We start from the raw sequence: 17,195 nt of genomic DNA on the forward strand, positions 1-17,195 counted from the left end.
CGGGCAAGAGACCAAAACGACGCCGGCTGTTGTGTTCTACTAACGCGTCGGTACCTCGAAAAATACCAGCTACGCGACTGAGTTAGCAATTTGACGTGTGTATGCACCGCATTACGCAATAACTGTATATTCTGAAGAGCACAATTGATATCTGCCCCAATGTGACGGGCTGTCGGGACCGATGGCTTCGTGCGCAAGCATCGCATGAGATATGTCGTAACTGCGGAGTATACTTGTACATGCGGCTCAGAAGTGAGCGGCGCGGCGACCCAACAAACAGGTGCCCCCCATCTCGCTCAATTCTTTGAAGCGCGCCGCCCCGACCAATGGCCCCCCGTACGGCCTGTAATTGCTCGGAATATTTATATACAAAAAAATCAATTTATACATGCCACAGTCCAACGTCCGCAGTCTGCAGTCTACACTGGAAAATTTAAGGCGCAGTGTCCAGAGCGTTGACAGCAATCCGAAGGTTGAGTTGGTCAGTGTTTCGAGGTTTTGTTGAACGTCATTGCGCGTTGGTTTTTGTTTGGCCTTTTGGGGGGGGGGGAGGGTGCGACTTTTCGACGGGACTCTGTTCCTCCACCTTTTCTCCACCAGCCTTTCTTGGGTTCATGCGGGTCCGCGTTCGCTTGACTTCCATAAGGAAAATGATAGACACTCTACAACGGGGAGGCGTTGCAACACCACATTGTTGGGTCGGAGCGTGTCCATATAATAATAATAATTATTATTAACTATTCTTTATTATGTATAATTCCGATCTGCAATGTTTCACGATACTGTATCTTCTGAGACTGTCTTGGATTAGCGCGGATTTTACCTTGAGCCAAACCTTGCCTCGCTGACGTCCCTATAGCTTATCATACTATCACATCCTAAAATAATAATAATGATCCTACATTACATGTAACCAATCGCATCAGTGATAGGGAATAGGTTTATGGTCAGCAATTTCATTAACGTACAATTACAATCTTATGTCCAAATCATAATATTGACTCCTGATCCCTTGGGTAATATTTAAACCGCAATAACACAATTAATCCACCAGGGGCGCCCACGTAAAAAACAAGCACATTGAATAACCACAATTATGTCAACCCAAATTACAATTCCAATACCGTCCCGCACAACCGTACTTAACCACCGAAACCGTACAATGTGCGGCCCTGTCTCTTGAGCGCGTACACGACATCAAGCGACGTCACGGTCTTACGTTTGGCGTGCTCAGTGTAGGTGACAGCATCTCGGATCACGCTCTCCAGGAATGACTTGAGGACACCGCGAGTCTCTTCGTAGATCAAGGCTGAGATACGCTTGACACCACCACGGCGGGCGAGACGTCGAATAGCTGGCTTGGTGATACCCTGGATGTTGTCACGTAGAATCTTACGGTGTCGCTTGGCGCCACTACGAAAATATGTCAGTACTGTTTGGACTGTGGCGCAGATGTGCGGCGGTGCAACACGCAACAAGGTCATGTGCTGGTCTGCACCGCCACGCCTCAATGTGACGGGACCACACCACCATCACCAAGTCGGACTCACCCTTTACCCAAGCCTTTTCCACCTTTGCCGCGTCTGCAATCAAACCACCCCGTTAGCCCAACATACTCCAAAAATCAAAGTTGCCTTAGATGGCATCCAAATGATGAGATAAACGTACCCAGACATGATTTACTTCAAAAACTAAAAAAGTTTGATAAAAAAAAAGGTGCGGATGGACGGAATAAACAGAGTCCAAGAGGCGAGAAAGTGCGCAGAAGAGAGAGTGTGGCAAAAGAGAACGAATATAGGTGCAGGACACGAGGGGTGCGTGGGTATTTATAAGTGGGAGTGCGCGAGATCCCATCAACTGGGCTCTCATCATCAGAGCGGATCGCATTAACTAAATAACACACCGGATTGCCTGGCGCATCATCAAAAATGAAACGCATCAAATCACTGCCTGAGAGCGCGCGGGAGGTGCTGCTGGCGAATCAGCGCGCAGTCTCGACCAGACCGCCAAAACTCAGAAAAAGGCTGCCAAATTTCGGACACTTTGCGTCACATATTTCGTCGCGGGTTTAATCTGGCTTGTTCGCCCGTAAGCCACCTGACCCTCGCTCTTGTTTACCCGACGCGTCGCGTAACAATTCCAGGGCTAGGGTTTTCAGGGAGCAGGAGCATCTTTTCAAATATACATGATATAACTTACCTCACTTCTTCGTGGTATCGACTTTGAGGACAGTAGCTTGTAATTCATCATCACCGTCATCATCAACGTCATAATTCAGTCCATCTACATACAAGCTGTCTTAGTGTACATCTATTCAATACCATACAACTCCTTCAACTTGTACTTCAGCTTGACAGCATCAAGCTCTTCCTGCAACTTCTTGCGCTCATCTTCCTCAACCCAGCTCATATCAATAGCATCCTGAGCAATCTTCACCCACTCCGCAACGCTGAGTCCCATCTCCTTCTCAACAGCGTCGTAATTTTCCTCGATATAAGTGCTGCCAAAGTACGATGGATCGTCACTGTTGAAGCAGATTTTGCAGTTGGCGTCAAGATACTGTCGAATCGGCGAGTACGGAATAGACTCGGTGACCTTCAGCAAGACGTTCGAAATCGGACACATGGTCACCCCGACCTTCTTATCCGCGAGAAGCTTGACCACTTCAGGGTCTGATCGCGCACCGATACCGTGGTCACAGCGCTCAATTCCAAGAAGTTCAATCGAGTCTCTGACGTACTCTGGCGGACCGATCTCTCCAGCATGAGATGTAACGTGCCAGCCCTGCTCCTTCGCAAACTTGAAAATATCAACGTACAGCGACGGTGGGCATCCTGCCTCGCTCGAACTCATGCCAATGCCCTTGATGTACTTCTTGAACACCACAGCCTGCTTCAACAAGTCCATCATATTCTCCGGCGAAAAGTGACGCAGCAGACAAAGAATCAAGTCGCTGGTAATTCCGAAATCCTTCTCCGCCTGCACACAGCCTTCATGCAACCCCATGACGATTTCCTCGAGAGGGACGCCACGGTTGGTGTGCTCCTGCGCCTCGAAGAACAGTTCCGCATGACGGAGATTGCTGGTGGAAACCCGCTTGAAGTAGGAGTAGATTAAATCGTAGAAATCACGGCGGGTGCGAAACACCTTGTGGCCCATATAGTATAGGTCGAGAAATTCCTGCAAGCTGTTGAACACAGAAGCCTTGCGAATATCTTCCGGAGAATCAAACGGAATCGGGACATTGTTGCGCTTGGCGATTTCAAACATCAGCTCAGGCTCAAGCGATCCTAGGTAATTGATTAGAACTAGTTCAATTTTTATCGCAAGATTAGCTTCGTCTTATCGGTTCGTACCTTCGAGATGCATATGCAATTCGACCTTTGGCAGGTCGTGAATGAATTGCAGCTTCGTTTTCTTATCCATTGCGAATTCCGTTGACTCCAGTGATCCAAAAACAATAGTCTAGTCGGGCGAGTAAGAGAGAACATCTCGCTGGCCCCCGAGAACATTGCCTTTATACGGTTCATCATGGCGTGTGGGTACGGACTGCAAGCTGCGTATTGACCGTACCTTGACTCGCAGTTTGAGTCGTCAATCACTTATCGGCTTTCCTCGGCCGCCGGCGGGGTATACCTTACGTAAAGCACATAAGTCTGTACGCATAAATTAGTAACTGACACAATATTTTGCGGTTATGCCATTTAAGACAGGACTTCCACGAAGCGATAAGGGACAGCTCCATATACGATCCACCATTTAAGTTCTCAAAACCCTGTTAACACCACTTACCATGGCTGACCCAATCATATATGCCTAGTATATCGATGTGTTAAAGTCTGACTTGGTTGACGGTAATCCGGCATATGGCCGGAAAATATTCAATTTATAGTACTATTCGGCAGACTTAATGTGTCTACTGTCTCTATGTCTGATGGTTGTGTTATTGGTATCTTCAGATATATATGGCTGCGCTAAATGTCAGTGCGCTTTCAATAATTACAATATTAATGTTAGCTTCAGTAGAAGATATTCAGTATATGACGTCTGTTTGTCTACGCTAACGATCGCGACCAATGCAAATATCAAATGACAGATATATATAGTATTACACTTGGCGTAAGCAATTTACCTATGCCTATTCACAACTACCCATACCAAACCAGATGCCGAAAACAAACGCCATGCCCAAACAAACATCTACTGCTGCGATTTCCTGTATCATATATGCCCAAATAAATCTACAAATACTTTTTCGCCAGCATTTTTACCCGCTGATCAAACACTGCGCTCGTAATAGGCTGGTCCACGGAATAAAACGGCGACATCAACGTCTTAACATATAAATCGTACAAGTCCACGAAAAATTGGCGTATAACATCATCTGCTCTTGTCTCATGTAGTAGAAGGAACTTGATATCTATCACTATGTTAGCAATCAACGGATTAGCGCCGTTGTCGTAGGACAAGTGCGACTTACTTCCTGCGGTCATGTATGAGGATATTAGGTAATTGTAAAATTTGTCAATAACTTTGAGATGCCTGCAAGAGATGGTCAGTGAATACCGCATTAATGATGCTACGGCTACTGTCACTTACATTACATTTGTATTCCACTGCATCTCTTCGACGATATCTAGTGACGAATGAACGATGAATGGGCACAATTGCTTCATATCCGCAGAAAACTACACAGTCGTTAGAATCGCTTCATAAGAAGCAGGTTCATATAGATCGAATCATACCTTTGGTCTTCCATCGCCCCCCTGACGATACGTTCCGAACTCGAGATCATATACCGCATTGTCTTTCGTGCCAACAATTGCTAGATAAAACGACATCGTGACAATTTAAGCACGTCAGTTAATTAAATAATTCGTATGCCTTCAGACTGAAGCGATCGGTAATTGAATCACTGCATAATCATAATGCCCGTTGCGAGCCTACCAGCATCGCCAGCGGGTACTACAGTAAGAACAGCATTTTGAATACGCCACAAATTTCCCTAGTTATGTGCGGATGAATCCATAGGCATCACAGTTCCGCGCGTTGCCATCGGTTCATGTTCGCGCGGCGACGTCACGGAACCTAAAATGTGAGGCTTGAAGAACGTCCAACCAACTTGCCGAAAATTTCTAAAAAATTTCAAACGCCATCAAACCCGCGAGACTTCTGCTTTACTTGCACACAAACTCGCATCCAAGACAGTCAGAATAGCAACATGGTCTGGCCATTCGGAGGTTCCAAAAGGGATACAGGGAGCCTGCCTGCACCGGTTACATCGAATGAGCCATTAGTAGTCGATAGAGCACCGACGACCAGTGACTCGACCGCGCCATCGGAGTCAAAATCGCCTTCACCAGAGCTGCCGACGTTTTTGTCAGCAGATTCATTTGATGTCTCGAAATTACATCCGCTGGCTGGGTTGGACAAGGGATTAGAGGCACTGGATTTGGAGGATGATGCATTGAGCGACTTGCCTGGATCAAAGGGTTTTTTGCCGTCACGGGGATGGTCTGACGACCTATGTTATGGATCCGGCACTATGTACATGGGTGGTATGTTCAATTTTCAACAGATTGTATTAATCCTTTTAGGAGCACAGTAAGTCTAACGTGTGGGTTTTAGGTCTTGCTCTCGGTGGCGCTTACGGTTTAGCTGAAGGTCTACGGCAATCCCCGACCAGCGCGCCGGCAAAGTTGAAGCTCAACTCTGTTCTCAACGCCGTCACACGACGTGGCCCATTCCTTGGTAACTCTGCCGGGATTCTCGCCATATCATACAATGTTTTTAATGGTTTGTTCGGTATGTATATTTTCAGTTGCACGTTGCGACCTATTGGGAACCATTTTGGCTAACGATTTCTTTGTCGCTATATAGACGTCTACAGAAGCTACCACGATGCATACAATTCCATTGGTGCTGGATTCATAACCGGCATTTTGTATAGATCGACAAAAGGCATAAAGCCGATGGCTATCTCAGGCGCTCTCATGGGTACAGCTGCAGGCGTTTGGAGTTATCTAACAAGTGCAATTTGAAACAAAATGGGTATTTGGTTTGGTTTTTGATGTATATTGTGGTGTCTCTTGCGCTTTGTTACATATTTCAAATTATAACACGTGGTGTATTTGTAAGGTTGTTAGGGTGACTGTTGGACCTACTCTTGTCCGCTTCTCTTGTTAGATATTGTATAACACACCCTCTTCTCTGTTGTTAGGCTACGGCCACGAATCCCGAATCATCTTGGATCTACCTTGTATTTCCAGTCGACATGGTTCACTACTCTTAAGAGTGATCAATTTACTAATATAACAAGCATCTGTTTCTAGAGGTCACAAGTATTATCCAATATAAATCTCATAACTGTAATTTATTATACACGCCCCTGCTCTAGTTTTTACAGACAGTATGCGATGACATTTCATACATGTTGGAATCGCACGTTGGTGCTCAATGAACATGTTTCGTCTTTTGCTTCTTTTCTTTTTTCTTGATAACAGGCTCTGGCTGCGTAGCATTTTCGCCAGCAGCAGCTGCTGCTGCTCTCTGCTTCAGCATAGGTCCAATAAATGAGGTGTAGGCCATATACGTTCCATAAACAGGAATCTATGTTCACATAAGTAATTCAAGACGCGGCTCAGTTTTGGGTTGTTCGAACTCACCACTAAGTAAAATATCCACACCCAGCTCCGGCCGATGAGGAACCCAAGCATGTCGCATCCCCATGTTACGTAGACAACGTCCCATAACCATTCTGTCAGCCCCGCTTGGCTGAGATCTTCACCAGGATTGATCAAGGAGCCGTTTTGTTGAGAGTATTTCGGGCGGCCTAAAGATTCCGATTAAGTCAATGCTAATATAAACATAACTATATGCGATGCAAAATGTACCTATTTTATCCAGCTGATATTCTATGATCCATGCCGGCAGTGAAAGGATGAGATATGATGTTATTGACCTCGGTCGTCTGAACAGTAAATATGAGATAATATACATCGCGTTGATGATCGCAGATGCCGTGTGGAGGTTCTTGATGGCTGTTAGATTAGCCTGTGCTTGTTTCTTAACTGATGCGTTCGCCATGTCTATTTAATTCAAGAAACTAATAGTTGCAGATGTCCGAAAGAAGTTCGCAGCTGCTGCCGAGTTTTTGTTTTTTTTTGGTGAGGTCGAACGACATACAATGTAGGCTCTCCGAGGAGAGAGGAATATGTAAAGGTCTCTATGACGTTGATGAATTCACAGGGGTAATGCTCAGTTTATCCCCGTTTAAATTCGTAAGTGCAAAGCGCCGTACTACTTACGTAATGTCAATCTACTCGTGGACCGAGTCAACTTCAACCCCCCTGCGCGAAAATATCCAGACATGACGGGAGTAGACAAGCATATGTTGATCACACGCAGAAAGACCTCAGCTGTTAATAATAAGACGTCATGTCTATCAGGCTAACTGCATCACTGTCGTCGACAGTCCGCAGAAACAAGCGGAAGCGCGATATCCTGGGATCCGAGATCCTCCACGCGGCTGAAATTGAGCAGGATGGATCTGCTGGCGGAACGGACTCTGAAGTGTCTAGGTCTGCAAAGAGGAGGGAACAGAAACTGGAAACCACAAATCTGATTGTTGCTATCGGTTGGTAATTATTTTAATTGCCAAATTGGCTTGGTATTGTTACAGTGGCTAACTGGGTGTTCTAGAGGGTGAAATGGCAGAATTGTCGGATATTACTATTGGCATAAGAACTGTCCTGTCAAGAATGTGGGATCCCGTGCCAGAGACCGGTACTCGACTGAATAGGGATGGAATCGCGGAATTGTTGCGTTTTCGCAAAGTAAGTTGGACTTTCCACTAACGAAAGTTATACTAATTTTGATCTGGTAGTCCATACCACCAATCGTCATGATATCTCACTTGCACGCCTTATTTCCATCTGATCCAACGTTTATTGACCGAGAACTTCAACGTGTTGCAGAGGAGGGACTTGTTAGAAAAATGGTCGTCAATCAAAATGCCGGCGACATGGTTATTGAGAGTAAAGACTACTTCCGGATTCTCCGCGAAATGAAGCACACCGACAAAGCTTCTAATGTCGAGGCATTTGGTACGATTGTTGGAAGTATTGTGTTTAGTGCTTAACGTACCGGCTAACAGAGATACCAGACAAATTCGAGGACCTTCTGAAATCGAAACCTGCAGTTACGCGACTCGCGAAGGAAGACCTTGCTGAGGCCGCCATAACAGAGGAAGAAGGGATCCGCGACCTCCTAAGTGTCGGTTTTCTAGTTCTTTCGGGCATGCCCGGCGTGTACCTTATTTCGATCCCAAACGTAGGTTCGTTTCTCAAACTGGCTTTCCGTACTCGGAAGTGGATGGTCAATATACTCGCCAAAACAAAGTGGAAGGAAATGCTTGAAAAATTGATTCATGAACGGTGGGATGCCAATGTCAAGGCTCGCTGGCGAGAATTCAGAGGCGTTAGATTTGAGTGGGTGATGATGGAAGTAAAAGGCGGTGGATGGTGCGAACCATTTGCAACGCCTGGCGGTCGTGGATGGAAGTTGACTGGGAAGAAAGAATAGTGTATATACTTTATCCGGGTTGCAATATTTAGACTACATTGGCAATTCTGTACATATGGGATTGGATTAATATATTGGCTAGTGTATATATCGCTTGTGTAAATGATTGACCAGGGAACAGAAGTTGGCCACATTATTCAGGGGTAGATGTGGCGCGATTGAGGCTTTCGAAGCGTACCTTTGCCTGCTCAAACAAACCATCCCCCAATTGCCTTGAGATTTCGTGCAACCTTTTACTTGAATATTAGAAGTCATCTTCATCGAAGCATGAACAACTTAGCCGAGTCAGCAACAGCTGAGATCACTGATGTCTCTTCATTGACATTCATCGCAGAAGGCGCCGCTAACATCATTTACAAAATCAGCGACAATCAACACGTGAGGTTACTTCTCTAAAGATAATTCCCATATAACTAATTATTCAAACAGTCAGTCTACCTCCTGCGACTTCGCAAGAAACTGCCGTCTCAACCGTCCACTCTCGACGTGTACTCCTTCAACCGTGATCACATACTTCCACTCTTCGCACCCGACATGGTTGCGTCCATGCAGCTCGTCAAAATCGACGGGGCTGTTCTTCAGCAATTAAACAACGGACTCGATGTCCTCGAGAGAGACGGTATCCGGGATCAAAAACGTCACGGCACAGTACTAGACACTGGTGAATCATACGGGATCTTAGTCGAGAACATGACAGCAGAAAGTGTACGTTCGGACCTTCCCATGAAGTTCTCGGGACGCGAGGAAGTAATGGACAGCAGTGGAGTGCTGAGTTACGCGGTCCGAGAAGATCGGGGGAAGAAATTAGAAGTCGCAGTGCTGGAATTTAAGCCAAAGTGGCTGACCCAATCAAAGGACGCGCCTGAGAACTGGAAATATTGCCGGACTTGCGCACTACGACGGTATCGAGCAAAAGATGCATCCAAATATGCTTTTTGTCCGCTGGATCTGGTTTCTGGGTCACGAAAGCGAGTCGAGAAGTCGGTCCGTGCGCTGTTGCCTAATCAGCTTGATATCAAAAGTGGGACGATGTTGACAGTGGAGAGATTACGGAGGATACTAACTGACTTCATTATAAATACTGAAGTGTTTAAGACTTTGGCGCATATACAAGATACCATGGACAAGTATGGAGTGATGGATGCATCTGGCTCGGAAGAATCTACAAATTTTTTGACTGCGATGACGGTCAGGGATTGCACCGCATTTGTGCGGATTATATATTCGGAGTTGGACGAAGACAAGCTCTCGGAGATTAAAGAATACTATGCTGATGGACGCGGCACACATATAGAAGTTGATGGCTATTATTTCGCGGTCAGCTGTCGGTTAGCTGACCTGGATATCAAAGACGGAAGTGGGACGAAACGCTCTTATTGGCAAAGTATTGAGAACAATTTAAATCTAGGTGGCTGGTATACCTCCGACGACGCTTTAATTGAGCCGTGCAGGTAGTTAGGACGAGTAAAATCAACTTTTTTATGATAACTTAACACAAAATATGACAGTTAAATTACTGATCATGCTATCCAAAAGCCTTCCAAATGTACAACAACAAAGCCTAAATGAACGCTCGACAAGACAAAATGATAGTAGAGTCGTCTGTAAATGCCGCACCAATATATGGCCGACATTTGCTTATGCCTTTCTGACCTGCTTGCTTCGCATCCTTCTGAGCTCCTTCTCCCGCTCCTTCATTTGCGCCTTTCGCTGCTCCTCGGCAGTCAACTTAGAAATTTCTTGCTTCTGCTCCCTTTTCTCTTTGGCACGCTGCTTAGCAAGCTCCTCAGCCTTCTCATCGTCAGCGACCTTCTTTAATTTCCGAATTTCGTCGTCACGAGTGGCTTTCAACTTTCTCGAGACCTCCGGCCTCCAATGAGCCTTGGCGACGGCAACATCGATAGTGTTGAGGAACGCGTTGAGGAGTTGCGCGGTGCTCTGCTCTTCTTCTGGAGTCTTGGCAATTTTGATGGAAAGCAGGGCGCGCTTGGTAGGGACATATTCCTCCACGCTAGATTATGTTAGAGACAAGCAGGTCTATTGGGCGACTTAACAAGTGGGACATACTTCTTCGGTCGGTCGACAGGCAGGTCACTGATGACCAGGTACTGCAACACGCTCTCGGCAGCCTTGACAGCAGCCAACAATTCTGGGGTGAAAAGGGTCTCAGTGATCTCAGCGGCCTCAGACATAACAGTGCACGAAACCGGCAACTTGGGATGATCTGAGGTCTTTGTGAGCGACAAGTCGTAGCTTTCCTCACGCACACGCTTCATGATGTCCTTGTTGACAATAGCAAAGACAAAGCCGTCGTACGACGACTTGTCGGAGTCAGTCGGCCTCGCGACGATTTCCACGAGGTCTTTCGGTGGTTCGGTACCGAACAAGAAGGAGAACACGAAGTCGAAGACCATCATGATGATGTTGTGCCTGGTAAGCATGGTGATCTTTCCATGGAGCATGCTGATGTTGAGACGACCCGTAGCATAGAAGACGTAATCGACAGGGCCAATTCTCTTGAGATACTTCGACACCGGAATATTGGAAGTCTCCATTGTCGTGACGCTTTCGTCGAATCCGACCTGGAAGAACTGGGAACGAAAAACCTCGAGCTGGGATTTCATCCAGTTTGTCGCCTTTCTCTTGTTCCAAGTATTACCGGTCACATGAAGTGCGATAAATGCGACAACAATGGTAAAGAACCAGATCTCGTTCATCCAGTTGTAATTCCATACTCGGGACAACAACGGTAGAGCATAAAACTGCTCTACAGTCATGTTATTTCGCAATGGGGGTCTAGTCATCACATTAGCAATGTGATCTGTTAACGCGAATAACTGAAAGCGTACCCATTGAGAGCCGTAGCTTGAGGAGAAGACGTTGTTGTGGCAGCTTGATCGGTGGGTCGATAAGACTTGAATTCGTCGACTGCAGAAACAGCAGAGACAATTGCGGCAATGGCAAGGCCAACCTTCGCAATTGAAGAACCCATAGTTATACGTTATGATGGAACCAGTGGGTGTGACCCGACGACGGTGATGGGTGTGTTGGTTCTGCTGAGTTTAACAGATGTCGACGACAGTGGGTGTCTCGTGTCGAGACAATCGACGGTTTTTTCCCGTCATTTGTGTCGACGGACCATGCCCCACATCGTCACATTAGGGTTCTATTCTGAACAAAACAGAGAGTCCGCATAATCTATATATTATCGTAAATTCGTTGTCCAAGGAGAACTGGTGCATTTATCTTTACGCTCGTCTTAGTAGCCGGTGATTGATTATTCAGATTGCAAACGAGATATGTAACTAGCGATGCGATTTACATCCTGCCTTCGCTGAGCTGCCAATTACAAATCATGACTGCGGTAATTCTTAATAAATATCCGTATAACTTATTCAAATCTGCACCCGGCCCGATACTACATAATATACATGCTACTATCCACAAGAACCGATATATACCCAGGTAAATATTTACAAACGCACCAACGCCCACACCAACCAATACCAAACATGTATTATTTAAACAGTCATGAAAACTGGTTATGTCGAGGATCATATCTTGCCTGGTCAAGTCCCACTACTTCAATCTGCTGATATTCCGATAGTCGCACATCTTCGTCATCGTCGCAGCTTCCATTCAAAAGCTTCTGCTCAAGTTTACTTTGCAGCTTTTCCCATTCTTCCTGAACGACTCTGTTAATTTCTTCAGGTAACCGTGCAGCCTCCCATCGGATCCGATTTAGTCGCGCAGTCTCGTAATCTTTGTCGTATGACGCCGACTTGACCCGATATTCTGCCCGTCGACGCTCATCGTCCTCGCTCCATGCTCTAAAATCTCGGATTGATTTGGACATCAATTTCTCGCTATCGAAAGCACTTAGAGCGCGGGTATATCTCGGAGCTGTCAATTCCGGCGCGGTCGTCCTTGCTAATTGTTGCAATTTCTAACACTATTATCAGCTGAATCCAGGGCTAGTAACGCAGAAACAAAAACAAACCGTGCGGCATTCTGTCGATCCACCAACACACGCCTTTAAGACTTTAAGAACTCCAGCCTCGTACTCGTCATCCGACAAATACTGCGTCCCTCTAAACCCAGATCCAAAGTACGTATTTAAGTACGCCTGGCAGACGTAAAATAGATTACTCTCCATAGCACCAACTGGCGCAGGTACATACACCGGCTTTTCCGGCAACTCAGGACACGCAATGGCATCCAGCCTCCTCTTGACGTTGGCCCTTATTGTCGCGACCCGGGCCGAGGTTTTCGCTGTATCGTACAACGGCGCCAATTTCTCGTCCCCTCGCTCCTGCCGCGCTCTCTCGAGAGCGAGTTGTGATGCCTTTTCGCGCCAGCGCCGAGTAGTCAGTTTTGAGAGCGTTTTGGGGGAGAGCGGACGGCGGGGTTGAAGGCTTTCGAGGGCGAGTCTGTGGGCTTCGTCCCCTCGGCCGGCGAAGAGTTGGAGGTGTTGTCTGATTGTTACGTCGCGTCGTTTGGCACGGAATGTAGACGTGCATGTTGGCACTGGACATGGCGAGCTTCGTGAGCCTGTAGTAGCTAAGATACAGGATGCTGATGTTTGTGTAGAAGACATGTTGATGCTCAGAGTCTAGTGGATTCCGACGAGTACGGCGATGATTCGCAGGCAGCTTTGAGTCTTCACCGCAGCAGCCAATGCTTAGACATGCAAGTGTTAAACAACACCGATGCCTACAAGTATTGAAACATGTTTCTGGAGCCGACTTCAGAGCTTTCGGAGCAGCGACCAGTTGCTGGCCGAGTTCCAGAAACGACATGCAATGCCAGAGCTCCAAGCTGGCGTGCGGCGCTATTGTGACAGGTGATCGGAATAGTCTTGCCAATCACTTTATGTGACGAAGGTGTCAGCTAAAGTATTCGGGTTTGGGGGTAAATAAATTTGTCAAACACGCATTTTAGCGCATAGAAGGTCATATAAGTCGCCGTCAAGCGACTAAATTCTTGTCATACGCTATACATGACATGATACGGTAATACCGCCACCATTGTTCAGTGTTGCACTATTGGCTCTAGGAAACAGACTACAAGTATACGGCAGACCCTGTGTTAAATCTGGCTCAAACCTAAGTTGAAGTTTCCTAAGATCACGATTACTATGTATGAAGTCAGATCAATGAACCCGCGCAGTCATATGTGGGCGGGTAATAGGGAAGCAACTGAGGGACGTATCATACAAATAACTACACGTCGTTGAGTTTGTAATACCTAGTGAGGTAACTTCATGATAGCGAATAGCAGTGTCATACGGCGGACGGCGTTCGGAAAACAATAGTGCCCTTCATTGTGAAAATTCAAGCAAAGTTTGAACCAAGTTATATTATTTCGCCGATTATTACATGCATATACCATACCACAGATTGATCCAGCCAATACTGTTGTCAATTACACCATATAGATTTATTACGACGATGACGACTACGACAAGTTAATACTAACCGTTTTGACTTGCGTGTAGTTTCTGAGCGCCTCCTTTCCGAGCTCACGACCGATGCCAGACTCTCCGTATCCACCAAATGGCAGTGCCCAATGGAGAGTGTTGTAGCTGTTGACCCAGACAGTACCAGCCCGGAGTCTGTTAGCAACTTCCATAGCAGTGCTGAGCGATCCGGTGTGGACGGCTGACGCAAGACCATATGTAGTCGAGTTCCCCTTACTGATGGCGTCATCGAGGTCCTTGAACTTGGCGATAGCGCAAACTGGACCGAAGATCTCCTCCTGCATGATGCGCATATCTTCTGTGACGTTAGAAAATACGGTGGGCTTGATGAAGTAGCCCTCGTTGCCGTGCCGCTCACCGCCAACCTCAACCGTGGCACCCTCCTTCTTGCCGAGCTCGACGTATGACATGATGCGGTTGTACTGGGCTTCGGAGACCTGGGCACCCTGGAAAGTCGCCTCGTCGAATGGATTGCCGACAACATTGGCCTGTGCACGCTTCCTAAAGGCCTCAATGACTTTGTCGTAGATACTTTCCTGGACGTAGACACGGGAGCCGGCGCAGCAGCACTGCCCGGCGTTGTAGTAAATACCGAAGTTGATCCATTCAACAGCGCGGTCAATGTCAGCATCTTCAAAAACGATGTTGGGCGACTTCCCGCCGAGCTCGAGCGTAACCTTCTTCAAATTAGACTCAGCGGCTGCCTTCATGATCTGTCGTCCGACGAGAGTCGAGCCCGTGAAAGCGACTTTGTGGATCTTCATGTGAGAAGCAATGGCGGCCCCAGCCGTTCTACCGAAGCCTATGCGATTATTTAGTAAACTACATAATTGACGTGTACCTAAACACTTACCAGAGAGAATGTTAATGACACCTGGAGGGAAACCAGCCTCCTTGCACAGCTTTGCAGCGAACAAGCCGCCGAGAGGAGTCTGTTCGGCAGTCTTCAAAACGACGGTGTTGCCGCACGCAATGGCAGGTCCGATCTTCCATGCCCACATGAGCAACGGGAAATTCCATGGGATGATCTGTCCGCAGACACCGATGGGTTCCTGCTTGGTGAAATTAAACGACCCGGAGTTGGTCTCGATGACCTTACCGTGGATCTTATCGGCCCAGCCGCCGTAGTATCGAAGGCAGCCAATGCACGCACCAATATCTCCCTTGGCAAGTTGGATAGCTTTGCCATTGTCGAAAGCCTCGATGGAAGCTAGAATTGTGAGATTCTCCTCGAAAAGATCTGCGAGCTTGAGGAGCAGGTGGCCTCGATCGGCAGAGGACATCTTAGACCAGGGCCCATCATAAAAAGCCGTCTCAGCGGCATCGACAGCGATATCAACGTCAGCCGCGGTAGCTTCATGGACCTTACCAACTACATTGCCGGTACTATTGCAGTTAGTTCGGACGAATCGAGTCCAGTTGCATTCAATCAGACATACGAAGGATTGATAACCTCGAAGGCCTTTCCTTCCTTGCCTGTGACGAACTCGCCGTTGATGAACAGGCCAAGAGGTTGCTCATATTCCACACCGTTGGGTAGCTTGAACTTCTGAAAGAGGGGGACAGACGCAGTCGAAGACATTGTGCATAAAGATGAGTAACTTAATAACTGTTTAGACAGAGTAGGCAAATCGGACGGTCTAAGGAGAAAGGAGCAGAATAGATGACGCGGAGCAGGCCGTTATATATACATAATGTGCGGCAGACGGTGCACGCGACTGGTGACGACAGATTCATTCCCGTGCGGGGACGACTGGGTCCCGTCGTGGCCGAATACAGTCACTGTTGAGGTGAGGTCTCTAGAAGTCGCATAGGCTGCAGAGTTAATTTACCACACACTCGCCGGTGCAAAGGATCCCCGGAACTGCAATGCGGGGGGGGGGGCTTGCGGCTTACGCACAAGTTCGGGTCAGTCACAACCACAAGTGCGACTCACACTCGAGAGATGTGCTCAAATTGTTTTCGCACCGTATTAAGGATCCGCTGATGCGGTCATGCGCGGAGGCAGCGACTGGGAGCTGCGGCCGTGACGAGAAGTGCGCAGGGTCGGGCCACCGGCGACACGTGCGTTGAGGTCAATGACGCTTTAGAATCTTTTCAACTCATGTCTGTCTACGCTACACAATCGGACTTCGGCTCAATTATCTATCGACTAACAATCTCCGGTGCACGATCTTGTCCACACCAATTGTCACGATGTAGTTTAGTGTATTTAACAATCAGGAGTTCCTGAATTGGATCATCAAAACCTCGGATCGACGTTCTTGTAGATGCGAACTGTAGATCCCCAACCCCGGTCCTTATTGATCCAATTACGAGCAAAAACAATCACGAGCGCAATGTAGTAGCTCTCGGATTCGCGTCTTCTCAGTCACTCCGGTGAAACGCGACCGTCGACCGCCGTCTCGTGTGCTTTTCACTGTTGCGGCCGCGTACTTTCGCCTGTGCTGGCGCTGGTCCGGTGCGTGAACGCTCGGCTGCTGGCTTCAACTCAGTTGCCCCACGCCCTCGCTCGGATGCAGATCTGAACAGCTGCAGCCGGGTCTTTCCGCTGCCGGCCCCGCTGCTGCCATCGGTCCCGCTGCCCAATCGTTTCCAGATACTTCCGCCGGAACCACTCGCACTCTCTTCCTTACTGCTGCTGCTGTGGCCGCTACTACTCTCCTCCGCCTGCAACGAAGCATAAGCGAACGTTGCACCGCTCGTCAGCGACCGCAGCAGACTCTTATTTCGTCGGACCCCGCCTATCTCGCCCTCCGGTCTGGTTGACCCGGTCGTACCCTTCTCCTGCTGCTCGTCAGCACTAGTGTTATCGTTGCTGCTACTGGCCATCAGGAACTTCATCACTCCGCCTCTCGGAGTGCCAGACCTGCTCAAAAACGTAGGCCGCCGCTCCAGTGTTGGCGCAGGTCGCGTCGTACTCTCATTCGCAGTCGCATCGACGATACTGGTCGAACTCGACACCTCCTGGCTCGCATCGTCAATAGTACTCGCCTGCGGAATCGTGCTTGTGTTGATAATCGTGCGCTCCCTCGTGACTGACGTACCTAATACTTGCTGTTGCTCTTGGTTTTCCGGTGTTTCTCGCAGCATTCGCTGCTGGATTCGAGAGCGGGATACATTTTTTAACGAG

At 47.7% G+C, this 17,195-nt stretch overlaps 10 protein-coding genes across 10 annotated transcripts; 3 read left to right on the plus strand and 7 right to left on the minus strand.

The window, feature by feature from the left end:
* Window positions 1-707: 707 nt before the first annotated feature.
* Window positions 708-2,013, minus strand: V1508DRAFT_423648 (histone-fold-containing protein). Its single transcript, XM_066941198.1, has 3 exons — window positions 1,669-2,013; window positions 1,551-1,583; window positions 708-1,413 (listed from the first exon to the last, which is right to left on the minus strand). Exons 1-3 carry the CDS (start codon window positions 1,674-1,676, stop codon window positions 1,143-1,145), a joined length of 312 nt encoding a protein of 103 aa, XP_066793750.1. The 5' UTR covers window positions 1,677-2,013; the 3' UTR covers window positions 708-1,142.
* Window positions 2,014-2,183: 170 nt separating this feature from the next.
* Window positions 2,184-3,721, minus strand: V1508DRAFT_423649 (uncharacterized protein; the record flags this gene model as incomplete). Its single annotated transcript, XM_066941199.1, has 2 exons — window positions 3,357-3,721; window positions 2,184-3,290 (listed from the first exon to the last, which is right to left on the minus strand). Coding segments are annotated over exons 1-2 (1,046 nt in total), but the record flags the coding sequence as incomplete, so codon positions are not given.
* A 246-nt stretch (window positions 3,722-3,967) lies between these two features.
* Window positions 3,968-5,144, minus strand: V1508DRAFT_423652 (Sedlin). The gene is made up of 4 exons (XM_066941200.1): window positions 4,746-5,144; window positions 4,600-4,688; window positions 4,481-4,542; window positions 3,968-4,420 (listed from the first exon to the last, which is right to left on the minus strand). Exons 1-4 carry the CDS (start codon window positions 4,839-4,841, stop codon window positions 4,242-4,244), a joined length of 426 nt encoding a protein of 141 aa, XP_066793752.1. The 5' UTR covers window positions 4,842-5,144; the 3' UTR covers window positions 3,968-4,241.
* A 4-nt stretch (window positions 5,145-5,148) lies between these two features.
* On the plus strand, window positions 5,149-6,372 carry V1508DRAFT_375193 (Tim17/Tim22/Tim23/Pmp24 family-domain-containing protein). Its single transcript, XM_066937567.1, has 3 exons — window positions 5,149-5,558; window positions 5,629-5,805; window positions 5,881-6,372. Exons 1-3 carry the CDS (start codon window positions 5,222-5,224, stop codon window positions 6,039-6,041), a joined length of 675 nt encoding a protein of 224 aa, XP_066793753.1. The 5' UTR covers window positions 5,149-5,221; the 3' UTR covers window positions 6,042-6,372.
* V1508DRAFT_423656 (uncharacterized protein) lies at window positions 6,266-7,407 on the minus strand. Its single transcript, XM_066941201.1, has 3 exons — window positions 6,894-7,407; window positions 6,666-6,832; window positions 6,266-6,609 (listed from the first exon to the last, which is right to left on the minus strand). The coding sequence occupies exons 1-3, from the start codon at window positions 7,084-7,086 to the stop codon at window positions 6,454-6,456; spliced, it is 516 nt and encodes a 171-aa protein (XP_066793754.1). The 5' UTR covers window positions 7,087-7,407; the 3' UTR covers window positions 6,266-6,453.
* A 405-nt stretch (window positions 7,408-7,812) lies between these two features.
* V1508DRAFT_423659 (serine-threonine protein kinase 19) lies at window positions 7,813-8,695 on the plus strand. The gene is made up of 2 exons (XM_066941202.1): window positions 7,813-8,105; window positions 8,165-8,695. The coding sequence occupies exons 1-2, from the start codon at window positions 7,904-7,906 to the stop codon at window positions 8,581-8,583; spliced, it is 621 nt and encodes a 206-aa protein (XP_066793755.1). The 5' UTR covers window positions 7,813-7,903; the 3' UTR covers window positions 8,584-8,695.
* Window positions 8,696-8,780: 85 nt separating this feature from the next.
* Window positions 8,781-10,091, plus strand: V1508DRAFT_423660 (inositol-pentakisphosphate 2-kinase). Its single transcript, XM_066941203.1, has 2 exons — window positions 8,781-8,961; window positions 9,013-10,091. Exons 1-2 carry the CDS (start codon window positions 8,851-8,853, stop codon window positions 10,036-10,038), a joined length of 1,137 nt encoding a protein of 378 aa, XP_066793756.1. The 5' UTR covers window positions 8,781-8,850; the 3' UTR covers window positions 10,039-10,091.
* Window positions 10,092-10,221: 130 nt separating this feature from the next.
* Window positions 10,222-11,300, minus strand: V1508DRAFT_359241 (uncharacterized protein; the record flags this gene model as incomplete). Its single annotated transcript, XM_066937096.1, has 2 exons — window positions 10,222-10,594; window positions 10,651-11,300. The coding sequence occupies 2 exons, from the start codon at window positions 11,298-11,300 to the stop codon at window positions 10,222-10,224; spliced, it is 1,023 nt and encodes a 340-aa protein (XP_066793757.1).
* Window positions 11,301-11,850: 550 nt separating this feature from the next.
* V1508DRAFT_423663 (uncharacterized protein) lies at window positions 11,851-13,420 on the minus strand. Its single transcript, XM_066941204.1, has 2 exons — window positions 12,584-13,420; window positions 11,851-12,529 (listed from the first exon to the last, which is right to left on the minus strand). The coding sequence occupies exons 1-2, from the start codon at window positions 13,178-13,180 to the stop codon at window positions 12,113-12,115; spliced, it is 1,014 nt and encodes a 337-aa protein (XP_066793758.1). The 5' UTR covers window positions 13,181-13,420; the 3' UTR covers window positions 11,851-12,112.
* A 512-nt stretch (window positions 13,421-13,932) lies between these two features.
* Window positions 13,933-15,873, minus strand: V1508DRAFT_423664 (aldehyde dehydrogenase domain-containing protein). The gene is made up of 3 exons (XM_066941205.1): window positions 15,502-15,873; window positions 14,916-15,448; window positions 13,933-14,864 (listed from the first exon to the last, which is right to left on the minus strand). Exons 1-3 carry the CDS (start codon window positions 15,642-15,644, stop codon window positions 14,041-14,043), a joined length of 1,500 nt encoding a protein of 499 aa, XP_066793759.1. The 5' UTR covers window positions 15,645-15,873; the 3' UTR covers window positions 13,933-14,040.
* Between the last annotated feature and the right edge of the window lie 1,322 nt (window positions 15,874-17,195).

Source organism: Lipomyces doorenjongii, assembly GCF_038497915.1.
Source record: "Lipomyces doorenjongii strain NRRL Y-27504 unplaced genomic scaffold V1508scaffold_60, whole genome shotgun sequence".
In the NCBI taxonomy this organism is placed as follows: Eukaryota; Fungi; Ascomycota; class Lipomycetes; order Lipomycetales; family Lipomycetaceae; genus Lipomyces; species Lipomyces doorenjongii.